This window comes from Aptenodytes forsteri, unplaced genomic scaffold (genome assembly GCF_000699145.1).
Source record: "Aptenodytes forsteri isolate BGI_AS27 unplaced genomic scaffold, ASM69914v1 Scaffold83, whole genome shotgun sequence".
NCBI classification, from domain to species: domain Eukaryota; kingdom Metazoa; phylum Chordata; class Aves; order Sphenisciformes; family Spheniscidae; genus Aptenodytes; species Aptenodytes forsteri.
The window spans coordinates 565,250-576,300 of NW_008795371.1; the positions used below are offsets into that span (position 1 = coordinate 565,250).

The window sequence follows — 11,051 nt, forward strand, 5'->3', positions numbered from 1 at the left end:
GGAGTGATGGCGTTTGTCTTCCCAAGTAACCATTACGCGTGATGGAGCCCTGCTTTCCTGGAGACGGCTGAACACCTGCCTGCCCGTGGGAAGCAGTGAATGAATTCCTGGGTTTGCTTTGTTTGCGTGTGCGGCTTTTGCTTTACCTATTAAACTGTCTTTATCTCAACCCACGAGTTTTCTCACTTTTACCCTTCCGATTCTCTCCCCCATCCCACCAGGGGGGAGTGAGGGAGCGGCTGTGTGGGGCTTAGTTGCCAGCTGAGGTTAAACCATGACATGTGGAAAAAGTATCTAATGAAAGTTTTACTAAACTAATTATTTCATACTAACTGCTCAACATCTTGTGATCCACTGAGGCTGTAATGTTTAAAAAGCCCTCCATATCAACAGACATGGCAAGGAGGCCTATTCTAGTAACTTTTAAACAAACAGGCTCTGTGCTGCTACTCTACTTGCATTCACAACATCTACGCTTCAGGCAGCAAGCTTCCTATTCAGGCTTCTGGAAGCCATGCAGGAAACTACTATATGGAGAAGGCATGTAGACTATCAGGAGGGCACCCATGGTTGCTGACAACAAGAAACAAACTGCCAGTTATGTGCATGACTCCAAAGAGAAATGACAGTTGCCCTGTCTGCCTCAAAGGGCTTTATAGAGCATGCTTTGTTGAGCAACGCTCTCCTCCGCATTTCCAGCCACATCAGTTTACGACTGTGAAAAGGCTCTTCTTGCCATGAACGCTCTGAAAGCAAATCGTTCTTTATCCATTGGGAAGGGCAGGAGAGAAGGAGAAGTCCACTCAAAAATCCTGCTACATCTTTCTCAAGCAGACAAACACAATGCTACGATTACCTTGTGTGCTGAAGTCCAGGGTCATGTTCCTCTCACCCACGCTTGAATCGGATACTCGCTGATCAGTACCAGTGACCTAAATGAAAATTGTTTGATTAAACAGCACAGTAATCTGTAATTTACCAAAACAAAGTATAGCGCTGATGATCTTAAGAACACACCTGACAATGTGAAATAACTATCATATAAGCTGCTATTCAGATTGAAAGCTATTAAAGATATAGTATTTTACAGTGTCTTTGGGTCAGGAACAAATGCAGGGCAAAGGAATGTGCTTGAAAAATGCATTCTTCCAGAATCTATGAGCTAAATTCATCTTGAATTCACAGGCAGCTGGGGCTGCAGGCCACATTACAAAACTTAATGCCTGCAACGCTTAAAACTAATGGTTTTATTACAAGCAAACTCTTTCTGCAGTCTGCATTTTTCCATATTATACCACATTATATCACCCTAAAATAGGATGGAGAACAACAAAAACCATAAAACCAAGCACAAGAGCAGTATTTTCCTTTGGTTATTTGCTGAGATGTTAACAGCTAATGTATTTTTAAGCCCTGTAACATCACTGCCACCCAACGTGGCCGATGCAGGGTGCTCTCCAGCCTATCGGAGATTGCTGAAGGGAGATAATACTAGGACTCGCCTTTTTTCTGAAAGGATGGATCTAAGTGGGTAACTTCCCTTCACTTCTGAGAATCATGTGAACAAAATACAGAACCAGTCCTGCTGGAAAGACTTGATCCATAAACACCTGAAATTTAGGAAATCTTCTTTCTACTGATTTTAATAGACCTTGGATTGGACCTTGTTGCCAATCTCATTAGATTTTTAGCAGTTCTTTCGGAACATGATTATTAAAAAATGGTTCCAATAAATAGCTGGTAACAATAAATGAGAAAAATATAAAAAGAAAAGCCCAAGGGAATGAGATTGATACCATCTTTAGCAGAAAGCATCATATCTGCTTCTGTCTGCAGGGCCACAATTAACTAGTAAAAGCTTATTACGGTTGGTGACATAGTCTAGAAATAACCATCAGTCACCTCTGTGAAAACCTTTTTGTCAAGAGCTTAATTTGTATCTGGCCTTCTGAAAAACTGAACGTGACACTATTACTCTGAAGCTATTAAGGAAATAGCCTCCAGTGCACATGCCAGTGTAGATTAATGCACACATATATATGCATAACTTACTGTGCTCACTAATTTTTTTTAATATCTATCTATCTATCTATCCATAGCTTACTAGGATCAAGTGATCAGGAAACTTTTTCTGATACAAATTTCGTTTTTAAAAGTGATTTTAAGTCTAAGGGTTAGCGAATACAACTCTAAACAAAGAACAGTACCAGAAATACTTTAACTCAGCAACAGATGGATAGAGGACTGGGAAGCAAAGGTGAAATCACTCATATTTTTAAAGAATTTGCTTGGAAGTTTCTTAAAGGAGCTTTCTTTATTGAAGCAGAATATCACATCTGTGGTAAAGAAAAAAATTAGTGGTGTCACTCTGAGTTGCAGACCATTCCTGGGAACTAACTGTGGAACTGCTGGGAACTAACTGGAAAAGAAGTGTTCTCAAATGCTCTTTGTTGCTGGAGAAAATTCAATTAGACTAACTACATTTTGGAAGAAATAATATAAAGTTTTAAGGTTTTTTGTTTCTTTTTAAAAATCTAGGGTTCTTTTTAAATCTAGGTGGTTTCACAAATTCTTAATCATTGACAGGAAAATATCTGCTGAATATTTGTGCTGAAACATTTATTGACTTTCTACATTCTCCCAGTCACCTGGCAGCTGTAGTGACATTGTCTAGTACCTATAAAATGGCCTAATACGTATAAAATGAGTTATGTGCAAGGCTGAGGTTTTGGCAAACCTGTACTAATAAAAAAAGAACCATCTGTAGCTTTGATCTAGTAAGCTTAAAATAACATTATTATACAGCATAAACTTAAGGCTTGTGAAAAAAGCTGGCTTAGCAATTCTTGAAATCAAAATATCACGCATCTCAAAAAAATACGCTATTTTACAGGCAGAAGAAATACATACGTTGTATTTACATACCTCAGTTTCCTATTACACAAACATTTCTAGATTATGACAGTTCAATCTTCATGTCCTTTCTTTTTTTTTTTTTTTTTTTTTAATCCTCTGCTTAGTTTGCCAAAGGGAACAATTACAGTGTTGACAGAATTTTTTGACCTGGGAATAAGACAACTAAGCTCATTTGACAGAGCAGCTATCAGTACTCTGCTTTGACATCTTGTTGGAACAGAGTTTGCACAGAACACACCACAGACCCAAGGTGTATTCCAACATGGGCAGGAGACAAACTATTTTACCTTGCGGTTAGGTGTTAATACTGAGAGTCCTTCAGCTCACCTGGGGTAAGGACTCATGTTTTACTCAGGGAAACCACAGAGAGAACTGTTCTCGGCACCCTCCTCCATGCAGTGAGATTTGTATCAGCCTTTCACATCCTTTGGAATTTAGAGGGACTCAAAAGCTCATCCACTGCACATCACATTCCTTCTCAGGCTCTGCCTCAATCTCAGAGGCCCCTACAGAGGCTGAAAACCTTGCAACAACATACCTAAAGACACGGGGTTGCATAAACAAGATAGTAACAAGTCACCTCTTAAGAATGTTATGTGAATCAAAGGACACGGCCTCTCAGCTTAACTTCTGGATGCTTGCTTATATACTGCAGACTATATTATATTATAGTTTTCTCTAATTACAACTGTTGGAAATTAAAAAACAAACAAACAAACAAAACCAAACCCAAAACGAAACAACAAACCCCGCAACCAGACCCCAACAATATGACAAATAGATGGGACAAATTTACACACACAGAAATTGCTTCTTAAGACCAAATGGAAGACTGTGAATATTCCCCTCTATATAAAATCTGCCACATACAGAAGAGCACTCATCATCTTTAAGGTTTATCTCTTCAGGGCCTCGTTGATAACTAGCATCCTTAATAGTGGGAAAACAAGAGATTTCAAGATTTCGGGCATGCTGAAGAACTCAGGGATATAATTTGAATTTTGGTTTCTTCTCCTACTTTTTTCAGTATCTAGCCATAATTTGCAAAACATAAGCCATTTAAACTTATCTGATCAATGTGTTAACTTTTCCTTTTCCTTCCCTTCTTCTTTCTCCATTCACAAGAATGATTGTTGAATGTATTTTATATGCACTTGGAATTGATTAACCTCCTTGCTTGGGGGAAGGACAACCATGGTTTTAATTGCAGGAGATAACACTGACAATTTTTAGTCAGGTCAGAGTTTTGGGTCACATAGGGATGGCACGTGGTTTCATACAGGTTCCTGCACAGCCGAGGGTAACAAAACCTTATTGACTTGCACATCCTCAGACATAAAACTGGTAAAGACAGTCACTAAGGTATCAATAGGAGAAGGAAAGAAAAACCATGCTTTTAACAAGCCTGCACAGCCTACAGGTTAGTAAACCTTATAAAACAGTCACTGGTATAATTCACTCAGAACCCTGATCTGTTTGTTCTTGTCTTTTCTATATCCTAGTCAATACTTCGCATGGAAAACAGTGTGAAAAACACTTTTTTTTTTCCCATAGTCATAAAATGGGAATTCCTCATCAGCACAGATTACAACAGCAATTTTTATTTAGATGCAACCACTTAAATTAGCACTGACATTTGTTGTCTGTGAAATGCATGAAATATTGAGTCATTTGATACAATTTAATTAGATTCTAAGGACCTCAATCCATTTAAAAACAAACAAAACCTACTGCTTGATGCTCAGTAAGAGGTTTTACAATTATGACGTTATTACATAACGGTTTCCAGAAGCACTTCTGTAGCTAAAGCTCTGCCATGATTTCCATTGCAAAGCCTGCCTTTGAGGGATTTATATAAATCTAGTTATTTCAGTTCATACTGTACTGTAGCTTGGTGCATATTATATGGGAGCGTTTGCATCATGTAGCAATTTAGGACTCCCATTTTGTTTCTCTTGTAGACCTAAAACTGTCCTAGACTTTGGCTCCATTCATCCATTTACAGATCGACTGGGACACTGACTGCAAAAAAATATACGTTAGGGCTTTTGTTGTCAAGAAAAGTATATGGCTACAAAATGGCTGTGTAGGCTTTAGTTAGCACTGCCAATGTACTTCGCTTCTGATACTCAGCACCTGTTGTTATTTTGCTCCTACAAGCTCTCTGAACCAGCAACTATCAGGCATATATAAACTCACTCCTGGCAAGAAACTATATAATTATCACCATTTAGAAATTAAAAATCACTTGTGATTAGAACAAACACTTCTGGAACCCAGGTGGCCAGAGATTAATAGGCAAGGCACTGACACTGACCCCAGATGCCAAAAAATAACGGTCAATACATCTGCTTATTAAAGCTCATGCTCTTCTTGCAAGAGCATGACTTTGCTGCTTTAAATGATGTCTTGTTAAATTATACTTTTATTATATGCTGTTGCTGTTGTGCTGCTGGATGTCAATGTTCATGCAAAGTGTAATCCCAATTACAAGAGTGCTCAAAGTGATTTTGTGCTTAAATATAAATAGACACTTTTCTAAACCTTACTTAGTACTATGTACAAATTCTTATCACAGATATGATCCTTCCTTTTCTAAACCTGACTTAGTACTACGTACGAATTCTCATCACAGATACGATCCTTCTCTGTCCCCCCATACCATGTATGATTCATACCACTTTTGCCAATTATTTTTTTAATCACTGAAAAATACCAACTCCTCCAGGGCTTGCAGGTTCCTCTGAGTTACTGTAAAGGAAAAAGGATGGAACTTGGATAAAAAAAAATTTTAGAAAGGAGATGGCCTTGGAAACTCCAATTTTGCTGTTCAGAAAAGAACTTCACTCACAAGCAGTTTATACCAATTCATTTTATTATAGCCAAATAAATCAAAGGTAGTGCAATGTTTGGCCTGTTTATTGGGGCTGGTGGTGGAGGGTATGATACAAGGCAAGGATTAGAAGAGTTGTCAGAAGCTGCTTTGTCAGTCGTAGAAGCTGCAAAGTTAGGCATATCTTGGAGTTTTTTAATTGCGTTTTTGTCAGGCACTGTGCATCTCAACGTTCTTTTTTACTCAGACACTTGTCTTATTAATTGTCTTAATAATCTTCTTATGTATAATAGTAAAAATTTATATAATTTCTTTAGTTTTGTGGTTCCAGTTGTGGTTTCCCCCAGTGTGAAAAAAATCACTAGCAAGCTTTTCAATGTTATATTTTGGGGAAATGCAAAGTACTCCCCTCTGTAATGTGGGCCCAATTTGGCAACCTGAACACACATTTCCACAGTGCGCTATTAACAACTGATAAACAGTATCTAGAATGTTTGACTCCTTGAGTTTTTACTGAACCCTGCAAGAAATTACAGTTTCTAAAAGCAATTTTAAGTATTTTCCCATTTGTGACAGCTGATTCAATTATCACAAATCACTTAAAGCAAAACTTTGCTCAAATTAGCTTTGGCTGTACATGCAGATACATTATAATTCCAGTTTCAGTTGAGTTGACACTGTATAGTAAAAAACAAGGCAAAAAGTGTAATGTAAATATTTGTCTGTATACTGGATCCGCAAAGTTCAGAATAAAGGTGTTACGCACTCTCAGGAGTAACTGCTTCTGCCATGTAACAGCAGAAGACATTAAAAGCAGTAACAGCCAAAAGTATAAGCAACAGATAGAGAGCTACTCATTGCTATTTCATAGGAAGAACACGTCCCTATCCTTTTATCATTCAAATCTTTGCTCCGTATGGTTTCATAACAGAAAATAAAACACAGACACAAAAAACAGTCTAGAACACTGGGGCCCCACACAAGAGCCTCCTTACGGAGGAAAGCCATTAAAAGCTGTAACAGCCAAAAGTATAAGCAACAGATAGAGAGCTACTCATTGCTATTTCATAGGAAGAACACGTCCCTATCCTTTTATCATTCAAATCTTTGCTCCGTATGGTTTCTTATCAGCTAATGTAACACTGAGGCAGGAATCAGTTTCTAGCACTTTGGTGCCTGACAGGAGCCTCCTTACGGAGGCTGTATCTTACAACTACTAAAGCATAGATTTGGCACCAAGTTCAAGGCATCCTGTCAAGACTAGAGCATACCGTTATAAGAACCTACACTATTACCAGATGCTCCCAGTACTTTTCCAGAACGTCATCTGAAATCTGACATAAGTGGGGGACTGCAAATGTGTATTTTTAACTTTGTTAATCTGAGGTTATTTGCAGAGATTTTCAAAGACATGTTAGGAATTTTCAAGTCCGTGTTCTACCTACACATAGAGTTTAAAATGGGAATTCGTAATTAACTTGGCTGAGATCACACGAAGAGCAAAACCGAATGTCCCATGACCTCTATGCTATATACACACATACACAAACATACAGAAATTATTAGCATTACATGTCGCAAGACACGCAGTTATATTTTTCGTTATTAAACCTAGACTGTTGTACTGAGCTCCAACTAAAAGTAGTATATTGAAGTGAGGCAAATCCACCATCATCAGTATTTGGAATAAAAAATATTTTACAGCTGTAGGGGTTTTTAAGAAAATAAACATGCTTCTTAATTCCTTGTTACGTATAGAAATTAAGAAATGTAATCTCATTTTAAAAGATCATTATCCTTTTCAAATAAGGAAAAACACTGTGCTTCGGTGATTCCAATCCATTCTTCTAAGTTTTTGTTACTGATAGTCCAGTATCGTACTACTTTTGTAATGGATGATAACAGCTGAAATATTACTACTCTCATAAGCATTTGCCCAATGATGCACAAGAACATAAGGAGAATACACATTAAGTAAAATTTGTTAGTTAAACCCTTTTAAAGAGAATGGCCTGAAAAATGTGTTTAAAGAATATAAATATTTTGTAATGGTTGTTCCCCCAAAGTACAATTAACTCCTAAATTATTTTAGATCATTAAATTTATCTAAAATTGTTTCGCATCATGAAAATTTGAAGACTAGGTAAAGAATTTCCTTTGGCTTTCCTTACCTGACTGGCAGGCGCCTCTCCAATCACTGCCTCATAAGGAGGGGGCAGCTCAGTTGGATACAGCATTCCTGGGCTGTTAATGGTTACTTCGTATAAAGCACTGAATGGGGAATGAGGAAAGTCCAAATGGAGACCTCTGTTTAAAAATACAAACAAGCACACTTAAGAAATTGCATTGGATTTATTTGGTAAACTATTACCAACACCACAATGATGTAGAGCATTCTCTGAATTCAAAGCCAATATACTACAAAGAATTATACTGAAGAAATTTATTAGACAACCAAAAGGAAGCCCTCACTCACAGGAGGGCATTTTGGATGCCACGCATCTCTACCAGCTTGTTTTGCAGTCACTATTGTCCTTCACTACTCCACAATAATACGCATTAACTGCAATGATTTCCTTAGAAAATTAAATCTCATGTTCAACTTCAAGGGTATAATGTTAACGACTGTGAAAGGATTACCCATAAGCTGATCTCTGCTTTAAGTTCAGATATTGTTATCCTTGTCTTAGCTAAATTCAATCACTTCTCTATTACAGCAGTGCTTTAACACAAATATTTCCCGGTGCATCCTAACAAGTTTGCAAAAAACGTATGTAATCTCTCTGGAAAAGAAGCACCTAATGTAAGTGAAGGACATTACTTGGCTTCATATTCTTTGAAAGAGCTGCATAGTCTGTAGCTCAGAACTATGTGATGACTGTAACTACAGGGAAGAAGAATCACCTCTGCGCCTCTATCACTGGTGTGCAGGTATATTCTGGCGGGTAGTAGGGTGGAGGCGGTATTGGTGGTATGAACTCATCAAAATCCAGGGTTTGATGCAAGATAGTTCCATGGGGAGTCATGCAGTCAGGATTGGTAGAATGCGGCCTCTGTGGCAGAAACTGAAAACGAACAGGTCAAGTTCCTTCAGATGGTAGAAACATCATGACCAATAATAAAAATGTTAATAGAAGGTCAGTATTAGCAATGCTGACCAATACCCAATTTCACTAATATCCATACTGAAATGAAAGAGACACTTCTGGAAGCATAAGAATACCTGAGATCAGTGAGGAATGTGAGTCAAACTGCCAAAATATAACACAAGGTTTTACTAAAGACAGAGAGGCCTGTGCCTCAAAGTCAGTCACTCAGGATGCAGAACATAGACATTTAAAATTAAATAGAAGAAATACTTCTATGTTGTAATACAATTTCATTATAGCACTACATAATCAGCTGTATTTTAACAATTGATGAACAATAGATACAACTACTAAAATAACTATTTGCATGTTTTTGTTTCCAATCTGAAATGCCTTGTGCTTACAGAGAAAAAAACCAACCCCACCCCCCAAAAAAACCAAACTAGAAACAAGCTACCACATATTAATTACATTTTGAATATGACAACTACAAATATCCCACCTATTTTTCACTTCAAAAAAAGGGCCACTTATAACTATTCTTTATTATTCTTGTAAAATAAAATATACTTAATAGCCATTTGTAGTTTGGTGATACAGACATTGCACACTTAAATGCGGTATAAAGGTTTTAAATACTGGTATGAATGTAAGAAAAACATTCATTCCATATAAAAATCTCAAAACCAAAACGAAAATATCCACACTGAATAATAAAAAGTAATAATACTGACAACTACTGTCAACATTTGTGACAGGAACCTAATCAGCTTCTAGCATAGCAGTGATATCAAAATGCCATTCTGATACCTTCGATATCAGAAACACTGTAACTTAACAAGACTTCTAGCAAAGGCTTAAACTACTTCAAGAACAAATATTGACCATTCTGCAGACCACATGGAACCCAGCCACCTTTGACCTGGCTTTATATGGTCCCCATGGATAAAAGGGGATCAAAAGACAATCCAAAACCACAGAAGAGTTCTTTCTTCTCTGGGCAAGCTTCTGCTGTCATATCACTTTTCTTGGATCAGTAGATGACTTGGTCTTTAGCTCTTGCCTTTTAAAACAAGTGAGCTAAGAAAATTTGCTGAAGGCACATTTCTTTTTTATACTGGAACAAGAGAATATATGTCTTTGTACTGTTGTCTCATTACGCTGTTATTTGTTTAAATCCATGATAAAGACTTAAGAAGCAGTGAAATAAAAGGGAAAATGCTTATGCGTAGGAGATCCAGCAAATAGAAAGTAAATTACCTTAATTTTTAATGTCACAGTTTTATATTTTTCACTTTTTCAAATTTAACTTGGTGCAGTTATGCTGAATTTACATTACCATAGAAATGATATTGGTCTTTGGTATTTAAAAGGTTGAGTTACATCTTAATTCTACTAAACACACTCTATGTAGGTTGTTTCAAAGGTCAAAGCTGTAATAATGCAACACAACAGAGGATCAGGAGGACCAATTTCAATTGTTTGTGAAAAGGAACTATTAGTTGCTTACTAATCGGCTCTCTAGAGGTATTTTCACAAGTAACTATTAAATAAAGAACCTCCTCTGCAGAATATGTTATATCATTATATCTTACACCCAGCCAATGACTTTCAGCCATTGTTGTCTACAGATGGTACAGGAATAAGAGTCATGACATCTACTTGATTTTTCTCTCCATTACATAAAATGTCTGATGCTGTTAAGCACACTCTCTCATGTGGGATGTGATGCTGTTATCCTGAGTACTATCAGACATTTCTACAGGTTTGTCTTACAGAACAAAACTACATTTTTGCAGTCATTCGGTCTAAATTCACCTGATCTTTCAACAGCCATTTCCCAAACTGTAACATTACATTAATATTAACTGTTTGTCCTGGTTTCGGCAGGGATAGAGTTAATTTTCTTCCTAGTAGCTGGTACAGTGCTGTGTTTTGGATTTAGGATGAGAACAATGTTGATAACACACCGATGTTTTGGTTGTTGCTAAGCGGTGCTTACACTAGCCAAGGACTTTTCAGCTTCCCATGTTCTACCGACTGAGAAGGCTGGAGGTGCACAAGAAGCTGGGAGGGGGCACAGCCAGGACAGCTGACCCCAACTGCCCAAAGGGACATTCCATCCCATGTGACGTCATGCCCAGTACATAAACTGGGGGAAAGCTGGCTGGGGGGTCTGCTGCTCGGGGACTGGCTGGGCATCAGTCAGCGGG

The 11,051-nt window shown here is 37.6% G+C and overlaps 1 protein-coding gene across 1 annotated transcript in view; it reads right to left on the reverse strand.

Annotated features, from left to right (window-relative positions):
* The window catches only part of FAM189A1 (family with sequence similarity 189 member A1), a 60,741-nt gene that overhangs the window by 10,977 nt on the left and 38,713 nt on the right, over positions 1–11,051 (reverse strand). The window contains exons 6-8 of the mRNA XM_019472360.1: positions 8,654–8,814; positions 7,921–8,056; positions 857–932 (exon numbers count right to left, since the gene is read on the reverse strand). Of these exons, the coding sequence (XP_019327905.1) occupies positions 857–932; positions 7,921–8,056; positions 8,654–8,814 (373 nt within the window). The remainder of the gene's footprint in view (positions 1–856; positions 933–7,920; positions 8,057–8,653; positions 8,815–11,051) is intronic.